The 16,668-nt window shown below is 37.1% G+C and overlaps 1 protein-coding gene across 7 annotated transcripts in view; it reads right to left on the bottom strand.

Annotated features, from left to right (window-relative positions):
* The window catches only part of LOC307142490 (signal-induced proliferation-associated 1-like protein 2), a 217,392-nt gene that overhangs the window by 73,478 nt on the left and 127,246 nt on the right, over positions 1–16,668 (bottom strand). For all 7 annotated transcript variants that reach the window (XR_013818481.1, XR_013818482.1, XR_013818483.1 and 4 more), the window contains exons 7-8: positions 12,079–12,236; positions 7,374–7,950 (exon numbers count right to left, since the gene is read on the bottom strand). Coding sequence is in view for 4 of the 7 variants with exons in the window: in XM_079843409.1 (XP_079699535.1) it covers positions 7,374–7,950; positions 12,079–12,236 (735 nt within the window). In the remaining 3 variants the exon portion in view is untranslated. The remainder of the gene's footprint in view (positions 1–7,373; positions 7,951–12,078; positions 12,237–16,668) is intronic.

Raw genomic sequence — 16,668 nt, 5'->3', positions numbered from 1 at the left:
TACCATGAAAACGAACACGGGGTCCAATAGTGGATTGATTTTTTTTTGTAGTTCCACTGAAGTCAAACTGGGTAATATATATCCATACAGAACAAACCCATGCCATAAATCATGCATGTCAGATTCTTTACCCATCTATCCATCCATCATTCTGTCTGTAAATTAATATATCTATCTATCGATCCTCCATAATATCCCTATCTATCCATCCATCATGTCTGTCTGTCTGTCTGTCCATCCATCCGTCTTTCATCTGTCATTCTGTCTATCCATTTATCCATCATTTGTCTGTCTGTCTATATAAATATCTATCTATCCATCTCTTTCATCTGTCGCTCTGTCTCTGTCCATCAATCCATCCATCATTTGTCTGTCTGTCTGTCTGTCTGTCTGTCTGTCTGTCTGTCTGTCTGTCTGTCTGTCTGTCTGTCTATCTATCTATCTATCTATCTATCTATCTATCCATTCATCTCTCTTTCATCTGTCGTTCTGTCTCTGTCCATCCATCCATCCATCATTTGTCTGTCTGTCTAATTATCTATCTATCCATCCATCTCTCTTTCAGCTGTCGTTCTGTCTCTGTCCATCAATCCATCCATCATTTGTCTGTCTGTCTGTCTGTATCTATCTATCTGTATCTATCTATCTATCTATCTATCTATCTATCTATCTATCTATCTATCTATCTATCTATCTATCTATCTATCTATCTATCTATCTATCTATCTATCTATCTATCTATCTATCTATCTATCTATCTATCTATCTATCTATCTATCTATCCATTCATCTCTCTTTCATCTGTCGTTCTGTCTCTGTCCATCCATCCATCCATCATTTGTCTGTCTGTCTAATTATCTATCTATCCATCCATCTCTCTTTCAGCTGTCGTTCTGTCTCTGTCCATCCATCCATCGTTCATCTGTCCATCCGTCTATCTATCCATCTATCCATCTATCCGTCTGTCTATCCGTCTGTCTATCGTTCTGTCTATCGTTCTGTCTATCGTTCTGTCTATCGTTCTGTCTATCGTTCTGTCTATCGTTCTGTCTATCGTTCTGTCTATCGTTCTGTCTATCGTTCTGTCTCTGTCCATCCATCGTTCATCCGTCTGCCTGTCTGTGGGTCTGTCTATATACCTATCTATCATTCTATGTATCATTCTGTCAATCCATCCATCATCCATCTCTCTTTCATCTGTCATTCTGTCTGTCTGTCTATCCATCCTTCCATCCATCGTTGTATGTATCGTTCTGTCCGTCCGTCCACCTATTGTTCTATCTATCTTTCCATCCATCCATCAATCCATCCATCTGTCTGTCTATCTATCCGTCTATCCATCCATCCATCCATCCATCCATCCATCCATCCATCCATCCATCCATCCATCTAACTATCTGGAAAAGTAAGCAAAATGTTCAAACTGCTTGCAGCACATTAAACCGCTAACTGGCACAGTTTTGCTGTAGTAAAGCAGACACAGGAAGTCAAATAAGGGCATGATTAGCATAAGTAGCGAGCGGCCCTATCCCGTCCTTGATATTCATTGGCTCATTCTGTATGCAAATGTATCCCATCCTCCAGGAGCAGTGCTGAATGCTCTACAGGTACAGGATGTCATTTTCCTCCTTACGCTCAGACCTCACACACACACACACACACACACACACACACACACCGAGCCCCTGAGGTGAGAGCGTTTGGCTCGTCTGTCGCAGTGTGTGATGCATGCGGAGGGGGGGGGGGTTGCTCTAAGAAACAAGGACACCCTCCGCTTGCATGCCGACCTGCGGCGCGATGACTTTGAAGGCGTGCGGCGCTGCGGAGGGTTACGCTCTAAAGTCACACAGATGGAGGACGTGAGAGAGATTCTTCATTTAATGATGTTTACAAAGCAGCACAACCTCTATTCTAACACACACCAAATACACACAGCTTAGCTCTGAGGACGTACATGGGAAATGAACATGCATTCATTGTTTTTTTTTTTATAATTCAACCTCATCAATCAGGGTTTGGAAGAATTATGAATTTATAAGAATCAAGAATATGAATTAAATCAGCCAAATCCACAGAGGATTAATTAAATTGGAATTGCAATTCAGTAAATTCATATTTTTGTCATTGTAGTTCAAACAGATTCTCACAACAGAGGAATTTAATTAGTACAATTTCTGTAGCACTACATAAATAATTACAAAATTAATTTGGGCTAATTATGTCCTGACATGTGATAACATATTTATATGATATTTACATTATTTATAATTTATTTATCTACCAATACTCATTAATAAACATAAATAATTACCTATATGAAATGCCATGCATAAAATATAATGAGTTCAATTTCATCAATAAAAATAAATAAACACTTCAGCAAAATATATTTAAAAATGAACTGTGTGTATAATATTTAATACTTTTTATTAAATCATATTTTATTAATTTAAGGTATAAAAAACAAAAAATCTATACATGTATAATTTAATATATACACAGTTATAAACATACATTTATATTTGTTATATAAATAATAATAACTACTGTATATATGTGTGTATCTATCTATCTATCTATCTATCTATCTATCTATCTATCTATCTATCTATCTATCTATCTATCTATCTATCTATCTGTCTCTCTGTCTCTCTGTCTCTCTGTCTCTCTGTCTCTCTGTCTCTCTGTCTATCTGTCTATCTATCTATCTATCTATCTATCTATCTATCTATCTATCTATCTATCTATCTGTCTATCTGTCTATCTGTCTCTCTGTCTCTCTGTCTCTCTGTCTCTCTGTCTCTCTGTCTCTCTGTCTCTCTATCTATCTACACTCCAAAAAATTATAAACCTTTACATTTTATGTCAAAGTAATATCTCCAATACTTCATAATATTAAATGACTAAACATTATTAATATTAAGTATTCTAGAAATGTTTTATATTTATTCTTAATAAAAAAAATAATGGTACTAAATGAAAATTGTAAAATTTATATTCATACTAAATATGAAAAATTCATACAATTGGCCCTCCTTCTCTGCTTTGCTGTGCGCAGCTTCAAAATGAAGATGCTGGCGTCCTAATATGAACGCAGTCCCGTTGTGTCACTAACCGGGGAATATCTAATCTCCATCAAATCAGCTAAACGCTCAGACGGGTGACACGGGCCTTGTTTCATTATGACTCTGAGCGGCTCCCGGATGAGAAACATCTGTTCTGGGAGCGTCCCGTCTGACGGCAGTCCCGAAAACACAAAGTGCCTTTAGGAAATGAGGCCAAAAACAGGAGTGACGCTAACCCCACTTGCACTTAATCCCTGGAGATCTCCCTGTCCCCAAACCATCCAGGTAACCCAGCTGAGCTCATCTGCACCATATTATAGCTTTCTCTGCCTTTCTATGTCCTCGCTGCCCATAAACACGAAACCCTCACAGTGAATCAATAGCTCTCGTCCAAAACATAGTGTGCAGTCTACCTAGACAGCATTTTAAGACATCATAGATGCACTCCCGGCACAAAAACTGCTTCAAATGGTAAACTTTCACTAAACTGTTTATATATTTTACAGCAATTCATATGAATAAGTGAGATTTTTTTCTAGACTAATTAGATGATATCAGTAATAGTTGATGTAATATATAAATAAATATTTAACAAAAATATATCAATTATTTTTTTGTATTTTTAATTTATTATATATATATATTATATATATATATATATTATATATATATATATATATATATATATATATATATATATATATATATATATATATATATATGTGCATACATACATACACACACACACACACACTATTTTAAAAAATACAACAAAATATATAATTATGTATTAATATTAATTATATTAGATTGTATTCTATTTAGATTTATTAAAAACATACATATTCATTTATATATATACACACATATACACACACACACACACACACACACACACATATATATATATATATATATATATATATATACACACATACACACATACATATAAATATATTTATATTTAAAAAAATATATAATGTAAATAAAATAATATAATATATAAGTAATATAAGTAAACATATATGACAATACATAAATTATAAATTATATACATTTTAAAAATACAACAAAAATATATTGTTATATATTCATATATATAATATTACTTATTTATATTATTTTATTTACACACACATATATATACATAAATATATATATAAAATGTATTTTTAATAAATAATTTACAAATTACAAGAATAATTATATAACATTATAATTTCTGATAATAATTCTCATATAAATGTTTGTTTTTAATAAACAATAACAAAAATATTATTTATATACTGTTAAATGTTTTTAAAAAACCTTAAACGTGTGTCTTTTTCCCCCTGCGCCACGTCTCAGCATCTTCCCAGCAGTCTGCGCAGCATTATGTCACCAAAATGTGGACTAGAAAAGGACCACAGGGCCTGAGGGAGCCTTTGAATCAGGTTATTTATGGGAAATTGTATCCAAGAAGCTACTTTAACCTAGACGGCATCCGAAAGCCAAATACTGATAGACCCGAGTGAGTTTAACTGGCTTGGGCATTGACAAGAGCCAAGAACATAGATCAGGACCACCGCCAAGAGTAACACTACACACTCGCACCGGTCAAACATTCTGGCCATCCATATTACTCCATCCCTCTGAGAAACCCTGTCAGAGGATTATGATGGCTTCAGAAGGCGCAGATTTCATCAGGCCCAGCTCTTCACAGGTATCGGGGAACATATGTACAGGAAGATGATGGAAATGTTTAATTACAGATACTTTCTGATAAAAGACTAAGCCTGAAGATCCCCAAAGAATAGCCATTTATGGAATAATTAGACCGTTACCCAAGATAAAACCACCACAACTGGAAGCAGACTTACTTCTCCAGCCAAGAGAGGGAAAGAATCAGCATGTTTTGACTCAACCTAATTACATTTTGGTAAAAGGGAAAGGACTGAGATGAGAAGATAAACATCTGAATGAAAGTATCCTGAAGATGCATCAAAAAGATGAACAGGGCATCATGGGAGTTTTGGCTGCTAGTTTAAACTATTAAATTAAACATGCGCTACCTTTCAAGCGTTTGGAGTCTGTAAGCTTTTATTTGTCATATTAAACATTGTTTAAAAAGAATGCGTGATGTTAATGTTCATAATATCTTAATGTCTTGCACTCGCATTTCGAGATTAGAGCAGGGTGATAATATACACTGGACAAAATTATAAACGCAACACTTTTGTTTTTGCTCCCATTTTTCATGAGCTGAACTCAAAGATCTAGGACTTGTTCTATGTACACAAAAGGCCAAGTATTGTTCACAAAACTGTCTAAATCTGTGTTAGTGAGCACTTCTCCTTTGCCGAGATAATCCATCCACCTCACAGGTGTGGCATATCAAGATGCTGATTGATGCAACAATATGAACAATCACACAGCTGAGATTTGAAGTATTTAACTTGCCAAATTTCAAACCTCCACCCACAAAGAGGTCACTGGTAAATCAAAAGGCTTGCTATTGGTCTGCACTGCAAATGTGCGTGTCAAAGGTCACCAAATTTGAATCGGATGCTAAATTCATGGCACTTATTCCAATTGAAATAGCCTTCTGTTCAAGGAATCAAATGTGACCGCACTTTAGTGGTTTGATCCCAGCTTTTAAAGGCTCTTAATTTTGTTTTTCAGGTCTCCTCCAATAGGTTTACATGCATCCAAGGTCAAAATACACTTCAATCTTCAATATTATATATTGCAGCATCACTTCTTTTCTCAGAGTGACTGAAACGGTTCGATAAAGGATTCGGTCTCCCTAAACTCCTCCTTTCTGAGGGCCTCCTCTGCTCTGATTGGTCAGACGGAATTGATCTCTGGCTAATTTGGTTCCTCAAGCGGATTTGATTAAAATATCTGGAAAAGCCTGATATTACTGCATTTTCTGGTGTTCATTGGAGAGAGTAGATATATCGATACTCAAAACCATGATCAGCAATGCAGCGATTGGCTGGCGTCAAGACAATGTAATGGCCATTTCCTTTTTTAATTATATAATGTCAAGCAGGCAAAATTACGTAAAATGTCTTATAGATAAAGGATTCGGTCTCTCTAAACTCCTCCTTTCTGAGGGTCTCCTCTGCTCTGATTGGTCAGACAGTCCAGTCTGTTTTGATTGGTCGAACGCTTACAGCATGTTTCGAAAACCAAACACATTAATACATCTGAGATTATTATCAATGCGATGTATTAATGCGTTTGGTTTTCGACACATTCTGTAAGCGTTCGATCAATCAAAACAGACTGGACCGTCTGACCAGAGCAGAGCAGAGGAGACCCTCCGAAAGGAGGAGTTTAGGGAGACCGAATCCTTTATCGAACCATTTCAGTCACTCTGAGAAAAGAAGTGATGCTGCAATATATAATATATATTTGACAGATGCCAGTTGATAATTGATCTCTGGCTAATTTGGTTCCTCAAGCGGATTTGATTAAAATATCTGGAAAAGGCTGATATTACTGCATTTTCTGGTGTTCATTGGAAAGAGCAGATATATCAATACTCAAAACCATGGCCAAACAGGCTAAATGACATGAAAGGTCTAAAGATAAATTAAAATTGTAAATTGTTTATATGATTCACATTTTTTCCCAATATATAATATAATATTTTCACGATTTCTAATATTTGTACAGGCTTTACAGTATCAAGAGTAGCCTATTTTAATGTAATTGGCAATTAATAAAATTTTACACATGAAGCAGATAACGCTTCTTAAAGGGATAGTTCACTACAGATGGACAGGGACAGATCATTGACTCAACTCAAGCTGTTCCAAACCTGTATTCATTTACCTTTATTTCTAATGGCACAGCAGGCATTTGTTATGTTGTGTTATTTTTAATTTTTTTATTACCTGCATCTCCTGCACTGCATCAAGTCACCCGTATATTAGCTGTCACCGTTCAAATGAATGCACAGTTCATATGTAATTCAATACGGTGCTCGTGTAAGAAAGTAGCAATGGCTGGGACAGAAATTTAAAATACGCAGTCAAAAGAGAACCTAACAAACCGAACAAAAAATCCAGATAACAGAGTAATCCATGCATGATAAAACTAGTGTTTGAGGGCGGGGCAAAGCAGACGTTGTTCACGGGTAGCCAATGAAGGCATGTAAATCTGTTACAAACCTACGTAGGTTTGTGCAGGAAGTAAAACTGGAATTACTGACCACTTGGTCTTTGAATTCACAAACAGCTATTTTACACACTGCATGACAGGTGATATGCAACTAAATGCTCAATAAGGGCAATTGTTAAAGCACAAGAATGCTCTTACCTCGAGTCTTTGTACGATCTCTCTAATGTCTTCTCCACAGTTGTCGTGCGCCGAAAACATCACACACTCTCCGCGTTCATAGAAGATCTTGATGCTCATGACGCCGGATGACCAACCGATGACATCCCGACAGGAGCAGTTAAAAATCACATTCTTGGACTCCTCCTCGATCAGCACGATGAACTCGTTGGAAATCCCCAGCAGGCACTCCACGTCCTTCGACTGTCCGAAATCTCGGGCCACCACGCTCCAGGTGACGGCCCCCACGCTGTGGAGATGGGCGTCCTTCCGCGGCTTCACGCGCTCCTTCTTCTTGGCCCCCAGCGTGATGAAGCTGAACTTCACCGCAGAGTCCACCGTCGTCGTGCTCACGAAGTTCTCCGCGAGGTCCTTGAGATACTCCTGCCGCGTGCGGGTCGCCATGGCACGAAACTTCTCGGATTTGTGCGCTGCATTTTCCCCGTTGATCACCTTGGCCAACAGGAAGTCCCTGAAGACGGCTGACTTGGGAAAGGTCACGCCTTTAGGAATGGGAGGGCCGAACGGAGGCACGTCTTTCGATCTGGATACTGCAACACTGCAAAGAGAGATTGGAGTGTCTGGTGTAGCGAATGCAATCAAACATGACCATATTGCTCAAGATGCGCTTCACAGATGCAAAAACATTTAGCAAAAATCTGCCATTTTTATCTTCCATGGAACATTAAGGAGAAATTCATGCAGATCTTTCACAATGAAAGCAGAAGTGATCATGGACTGACTCAAAACAAGCACCATTGAAGTAGTCCATATGAAAAGTCATACAACAGATTTTTGTGATGAACTGATTGAAATATATATAGTTATTTATTAAAAACACACGGGCAAATTCTTTTTTTTTTTTTTTTACTTATATGCTGCACGTTTTTTTATGCTGCAAGCCAGTGTTAATTTTGACAGCAAATTTTTATTTAGTTTTAGTCATCTGAATTGTTTTTAGTTTTAGTCTAGTTTTAGTCTCCTAAAATCTAATGAGTTTAGTTCAATTGTAATCCATTAAGCATTTAAGCATTACATAACCGACTGTCACTTGAACTGACATTGACATCATTTTGTTTTTGACATTAAAAATACACGAAACAGAGCTCAATTCACTTTTTAGTTTGTTTTTTGAAAACATATATATAGTTTTTATAACTTTGTATTTCTGTTTTAGTCAGTAGGCCATATCAGGTTAAGCTAAAGCTTCAAACAAGTTTGTTTATTTATTTTTTTAATTTCAGTTAACATTTATTTAATTTAAAGTAATGAAGATTTTTTTAATGGTTTTAGTGAACTATTATAACCCTGATACTTTATTGAATGTGTGTCAAATACTGGTCTTTCCTCCTGACTATGAATTAAATGGGAATGAAATTAAATACAGTTTATTGTGTAAGCAAAAACGAATATATAATGCGTGACTTTTAATGATAAACAAGCTCGAAATACACATTGACTCTTATTTTGAAAGGCATGCGCTTTACTATTGCAGTTGCAGGAGCTCATTCAAGTTCAGGAGATAAAATATGCATTGTTACAACCGTCTAAAACACATTACTGTATAAACATGGTAAAGTAAACATTGTCATTATTCATTAGCATTAGTTCATATACAATTGCCTGGCATAAATGTGTGTTATTCATTGATTGAGCCGCTCTGGAGCGCTGGATTGGGGATGCGTGAGCCTGTAGAGCAACAGAGCCGTGTTTTCCAGCGGTTAGATCAACATCTGTTACACAGGACATCAGTTCTGACTGGATCTCTTCCCTAATCTTCCCTCCCTCACATTTTCGTCTCGTTTTTACCCGTTGACGAAAATGACAGTTGATTTTCGTCATAGTTTTTGTCATCCAACACTAGTTTTTATTTAGTTATCGTCTCATTTTCATCAGTGAAAAAAGGTTGTTGACGAAAATTATGACTAAAATTATTCGTCAACGAAATTAACACTGCTGCAAGCTTTTATTTTATATTCAGTTATATTAGATTCAGTTTTCATTTTATTTTTAAGTTAAAGGAACACCCCACTGATTTTGAAAATAGGCTCATTTTCCGTCTCCTCAAGAGTTAAACAGTTGAGTTTTACCGTTTTTGACTCCATTCAGCTGATCTCCAGGTCTGGCGGTAGCACTTTTAGCATAGCTTAGCTATCAGATCATTGAATCTGATTAGACCGTTAGCATCTCACTCAAAAAATGACCAAAGAGTTTCGATATTTCTCCTATTTAAAACTTGACTCTTCTGTAGTTACATTTTATACTAAGACCGACGGAAAATTTAAAGTTTCATTAATGACAGACATCATCAGTGCTGCTGTTACTTTAAGATCGGCGGCTGCCGAACATGATGCGGATCTGATGCTCTGTCCCGCGCATCTCATTTTCTCACAAGTTCATTTAAGACGTTATTTAACTCATTTAAGACTCCTAATATGGCATTTTGGCAAAATTCTCTGTGTTGTTGTTATTGTTTGTTCAAGAGCGAAAGAGAACTCGATGTGTGCATGAGACTGGTGTGTGTGTGTGTGTGTGTGTGTGTGTCAGGATGTCCCTCGATCAGCTCCCTATCTTCCAAGGTGGTGAATCAGTATATTGTGTACATGAATGTGGCCGATTTCTTGATCAGTGCCCTGACTACTGAACTAGGGATCTGATTGAGATGCACCCACACAGACAGGACATTGACATACAGCGCGTTCTCTTGTGTCTTGTCGTGTGTGTGTGTGTGTGTGTGAGAGAGACAGGACATTGACATACAGCGCGTTCTCTTATGTCTTGTCGTGTGTGTGTGTGTGTGTGTGAGAGAGACAGGACATTGACATACAGCGCGTTCTCTTATGTCTTGTCGTGTGTGTGTGTGTGTGTGTGAGAGAGACAGGACATTGACATACAGCGCGTTCTCTTGTGTCTTGTCGTGTGTGTGTGTGTGTGTGAGAGAGACAGGACATTGACATACAGCGCGTTCTCTTGTGTCTTGTCGTGTGTGTGTGTGTGTGTGTGTGTGAGAGAGACAGGACATTGACATACAGCGCGTTCTCTTGTGTCTTGTTGTGTGTGTGTGTGTGTGTGTGTGTGTGTGTGTGTGTGTGTGAGAGAGACAGGACATTGACATACAGCACGTTCTCTTGTGTCTTGTCGTGTGTGTGTGTGTGTGTGTGTGTGTGTGTGTGAGAGAGAGACAGGACATTGACATACAGCACGTTCTCTTGTGTCTTGTCGTGTGTGTGTGTGAGAGAGAGACAGTACATTGACATACAGCGCGCTCTCTTGTGTCTTTTCGCGCTTAGATTGTTTAAAAACATTTACATGAATAAGAGCGTGATCATATAATGTAACGCTGGGCAAAAATGGATATAAAAACGGACGCTGCGTTAATTGCATAAAATATTTTTAATGCGTTAAACCGAAAAAATGAATTGCCTGCGTTAACACGCTAATTTGCCCAGCACTATTTATTTATTTATTTATTTATTTATTTATTTATTTATTTATTTATTTATTTATTTATTATATATATATATATATATATATATATATATATATATATATATATATATATATATATATATATATATATATATATATATATATATATATATATATATATATATATATATATATATATATATATATATTCTTATAGTAACTAAGTATTCATCCAATATTTATATATTAGATGAATATATAATATAATTTTTATTTATATAAAAATTGTATTTCAGCTTTAGTAATTTTGTTGTGCTTTTGTCATTTTTATTAGTTTTATATAACTAATCATTTTAATTAAAGGTTTTGCCTCAAAATATGACATCAATCCAGCTCATTTCAGCTAATACTAAAAGAAACTGAAATAAAAATGTGCACAAATTATATTTTAATGCTTTTGCCAAGCGCCAAATAAGAGTAAAATTTATAAATAAATATTTGTAAATAATAATAATACATTTTATGTTGCTAAAAATACTGTAAAATACAGTATTAAATTTTCACTGCCTGTAAAAAATATATATTAAACTTTTATTTTCATCTAACATTAGCACGTGTGGAAAAACCGGACCCTGTTTGTTTTCTTTGATCACGACATTTCAATTATATTTTATTTCCGCTTCATTTCAATTTCTATACAATTATTTTTTATCGTTTTAGTTTTAGCTCTAGTTCATAAAAACACAGGACGGGAGGGAAGATTATTAGTGTATGACAATCTAAAATTAGCTTTGACCTCACACAAAGCTCCAGTATGATTTCAGAAGAGTCATATGGGCTGTTTTTATAATACTTTCACATGTTTTTACCCCTCTCTGGGCTTTACAGCCGCTTGTTACGACAGGTTCATTACATAGGAAAGAGCTCAAACCACGGATGAGAGAAAGCGGTTTGGAACGGCATGTGGAGGAGTAAATAATGACAGAATTTACCCTTTAACTGCAATAATTAAATGACTCAAAATGCCTTTGACCGTGCTTTTAAAAAGAAGATCAAAATTACAGGGAAGCCAAGCATTTACACACATAATTGATTCCTTTACGTTCTCCAGCATTTAATGCAAGTTCTTAAGCTTCATTGATACCATCCTCTTCAAAGTAACATCAATGATAAATAGAATCACTTCATTTCTCTTAATAGCTATCATCATTTACAATCAAAGGCATGCGTGTCAGACAGACGTTTGTCCTTCACTTGCCTGTAGCAGACGTTCTCAGTGCACGGATTGTGAACTTTAACGATGACGAACACATGCTGGAAATGGGACCGGATGTTTTTGGGTGTGAAGGGCAAGGCACCGGGCTCCTGAAACACGATGGTGACGATGTCATTTCCTATGTGCCTCTTTCTGAGCAACTGGTGAGAGAAGAGAAACAGAGGTCAATGGACTGTTCAAAGAAAAGTTCAAAAACTATCATGAACAGGAACAGGAAGTGAGGGTTTGTATTGGCAAGTCCATCAGCCCTGAAAAAGATGATACAAGTCAAGTCAAGTCCGCTTTATTTCTCCAGCTCTCTTCACACACAGATGCTTCAGAGCAGCTTCACACTGATGATAGGAAATTCATTTAGTTTGAGATGAAAAGCTAAAGTAAGTTTTTGATTGATTCATTTCTGTTGTAAAAACTGATTTCAAAATGTAAAAACGCATGTAAAAATATTATTATTATAAGTGTGAATCAAAAAATTAAAAGTCATTAAAAAAACAACAAGCATGATTTCATCTCTTAAATGTTTTAGTGTGTGTTTGGACTTTAAAATCTAATTTCATCTTTTTATCTCATAATTTTGACTTTAAATCCCAAATTTGAATTTTTAAAGACCTAATTTCAACTGTTCATCTCACAATGACTTAGCATGTCTTATTTTTGACTTTTTATCTAATAATGAAGATATTTAAAATCATATTTTCAACATTTTATCTCTTAATTATGACTATGATTATTGAAATGAGCTGATCAGTAATATAGTTGCATATTTAGTGTCCCCACTGACTCTGATTAACTAAAAGCTCATTTTTTATCCTTTTTTGTAATCAGGGTTGAAAATTAACACTTGCTAATTGCCAAATAAGAGTTAGTTAAATAAATAAATAAAAACAATAATACTTTTATGTTGAAAATATTGCATAATACATTTTCACAACCTGTACATTTTTTTTATCAAAATTATTTATTTTCATCTAACATTAGCTTTTGTGGCAAAAAGTTCATATTGGCCCCAAGGTTTGAAGGTTTGACTCTTAAATCAAGCCAGTCTGAGGAGAATTTAGGAAGGGAATTCTTTTCACAGCAAAAAGAAACAATAAAAACATAAAAGAGAAATATTTGTTAAAAATGCAAATAAATCACCAGCAATGTGCCATCTGGTGTAATTGTTGTGCCATAGATGGCCCAGAAGACGCTGTGGAAGACTATTTTATAATCTCTTAAGCTCATCATGCATAAGTATCTGAATCTGGAAGAATTTTTAGAACAGTCGGCCTTCATATCTCAAAGATGCTGGATAAGAGCGTTTGGCGACAGAGTCAGGAACTCAATATATTCTATTAGCCCTGAGCCGCTCTATAGGGATGTCATATTAAAACTGTGTGCCTGCCTTCCTGTGAGTGGCCAAGGGTTACAAACAGGATTATGGGTGAGACGGGGCGGATGAGAAGATGAGAGGCTGAACTGTGCCCGAGTCTTCTGGAAGCTTACGGCCGGGGATTTATTCGCTAATCCTGCGCAATCGAATAGAATTGAAGTTGGAGAAGAAAAAGACAGAAAATCCTCTAATCCTGCCAATCGAGTGACAGTGATGTGGCTGGAGTGGCTCTACCAAAGTGTATGCATTTGACTGACTATGAACCTATTATGATATATAAAACATATACAATATATTTAATGGCATTACATTTAATGCAGTTAATGCATTTACCAAATTTGATAAATCAAATCCAGACTTTTAACAAAAGTGAAGTCATCTGCATTCTGCACGAGTGGCAAAACCCCATTGAATTCCAGCTTTGTCATATATAATTTTGTTTTCTTCACTAAATAGAAATACTTTAAAATGCATTCATGCATTCACTTTTAACATATATTAAATAAAAACAATTAAAAAATCCTAATATTATGTTCAGTTCAGAATAGTTAGAAATAATTAGATTCAAACCTGAGAGAAAAGATGATGAGTAGGTGGATGGATGGGAGGGAGGGAGGGAGGGAGGGAGAGATGGATGGGAGGGAGGGAGAGAGAGTTGGGAGGGATGGATGGACGGATGGGTGGGTGGGTGGTTGGATGGATGGATGAATGATGGATCGGTGGGTGGATGAATGGATGGGTGGGTGAATGGATGGGTGGGTAGATGGGTGGGTGGATGGGAGGGAGGGAGAGAGAGATGGGAGGGATGGATGGGTGAATGGATGGATGGGTGGGTAGACGAATGGATGGGTGGGTGGATGAATGAATGAGTGGGTGGATGAATGGATGAATGTGTGTTGAATGGATGGATGTGTGGGTGGGTGAATGGATGGATGGGTGGGTGGACGGACGGGTGGGTGAGTGGATGGATGGATGGGTTGTGGGTGGGTAAGTGGATGGATGTATGTATGTATGTATGGTTGGACAGATGGATGGATAGATGGATGGATGGGTGGATGGTGGATGAGTGGATGGATGAGTGGATTAGATGTATGTATGTATGTATGTATGTATGGTTGGACGGATGGATGGGTGGGTGGGTGGATGGATGAGTGGATTAGATGGATGTATGTATGCATTTATGGTTGGACGGATGGATGGGTGGGTGGGTAGATGGATGTATGTATGTATGGTTGGACAGATGGATGGATGGATGGGTGGGTGAATGGATGGGTGGATGAGTGGATGGATGAATAGATGGATGGGTGGATGGATGAGTGGATGGATGAGTGGGTAGATGGATGTATGTATGTATGGTTGGACGGATAGATGGGTGGATGGATGAGTGGATGGGTGGGTGGGCGGGTAGAACGGATGTATGTATGTATGGTTGGACGGATGGATGGGTGGATGGATGAGTGGGTGGGTGGATGGATGAGTGGGTGGGTGGATGAGTGGATGGGTGGGTAGATGGATGTATGTATGTATGTATGTATGGTTGGACAGATGGATGGATGGATGGGTGGGTGGGTGAGTGGATGGGTGGATGAGTGGATGGATGGATGGATGTATGTATGTATAGTTGGACGGATGGATGGGTAGATGGATGAGTGGATGGGTGGGTGGGTGGGTAGAACGGATGTATGTATGTATGGTTGGACGGATGGATGGGTGGATGGATGAGTGGGTGGATGGATGAGTGGGTGGGTGGATGAGTGGATGGGTGGGTAGATGGATGTATGTTTGTATGCATGTATGGTTGGACAGATGGATGGATGGATGGGTGGGTGGGTGGATGAGTGGATGGATGGATGGATGGATGGATGTATGTATAGTTGGACGGATGGATGGGTAGATGGATGAGTGGATGGGTGGATGAGTGGATGGGTAGATGGATGTATGTAAGTATGGTTTGACGGATGGATGGGTGGGTGGGTGTATTTATGGATTCTTATTTTTTTTTCTTCAGACTTCCAAATACAAAATTCCTATTCCCTAAGTTTCAGGTTTAAAGTAGATGTTGATCTCTTTCTGCTCTGATCCACATGTATTCATCTCTTTCTCCTCTGCCTTCAGGAGTGTGTGAGCAGTTCATGCCTGCGGGCGGATTGTGGAGGTCACGTCACACGAAGCCCACCAATAGCACTCATGCGCTTCTACAGCTCTGACTGATGCCCCATGAGCCTCCTAATCTAAACCTCATCAGAGCGTCTCCGGCAGACCAGCCGATCCGTCCATTCCACCTGTACAAGCATCTGACACACACACCACAGCCCGATCCCCTCCGGGACCAGCTGACGGAAAAACAACAACATCCCAACACAATGGCTTTAAAAACGGGACAAAGACAACAGTGGTATTGGTCAAATTATTTAACTAGTTGTTAAAGAGAACATATCATGGGATGTACCAGTTATCATCACACAATACAACAAATCAAGGTAATCAGAACCCCCATGTGAAGACATTAGCCAATCACAAGAGAGCTCATTAGCATAAAGGGTAACACTTTACTTGAAGGGGTGTGCATAAGACTGACACTCACATGTCATGAATATGAAGGAGTTTGTATGCATGTTTATGATAACTGTCAATCGCTCAATTATGTCATTTTTAATGCAAAGATTACATTATTTGAGATGTCTTTGTCATGACAACTTGACATTACCAAGACAACATAACCTGTCATAAATCTTTTTTTCAGTGGTACAAGTTGAATTTGTCATTTATAATGTCATTAAGTGTTAATACTAAATTGTTTTATAACAGCGTCGTGTATGTTTTTTTTAAAAAGTGTCCTAAACAGTTTATTACAGCATCCCACACATTTATATTTTCTTGAAATGCTTTTTTACATGATGGATAAGTCTAGCTAAGGCACCATCATAATGGCGTACACCTCACTAGTGCTGCCACTATCATTTTGAGGTGAGTTTTGACACTTAATGACATTTAAATGACAAATTCAACTTGTACCACTGCAGTTTAGGTCAAGGAAAATATTCATGACACTGTTATAAAACAATTTGACAGAGTATTAATAATATTTAATATTTTAATACTTAAGTTTGATAATTCATCTGCTATGTCATGTTTATGATGTCTTGGTAATGTCAAGTTGTCATGACAAAGACACTGACAGGTTATGATGTATTGGTTTATGT

Source organism: Gobio gobio (genome assembly GCF_949357685.1).
Source record: "Gobio gobio genome assembly, chromosome: 18".
NCBI classification, from domain to species: Eukaryota; Metazoa; Chordata; class Actinopteri; order Cypriniformes; family Gobionidae; genus Gobio; species Gobio gobio.
This window is presented reverse-complemented; position numbering and strand designations above follow the sequence as displayed.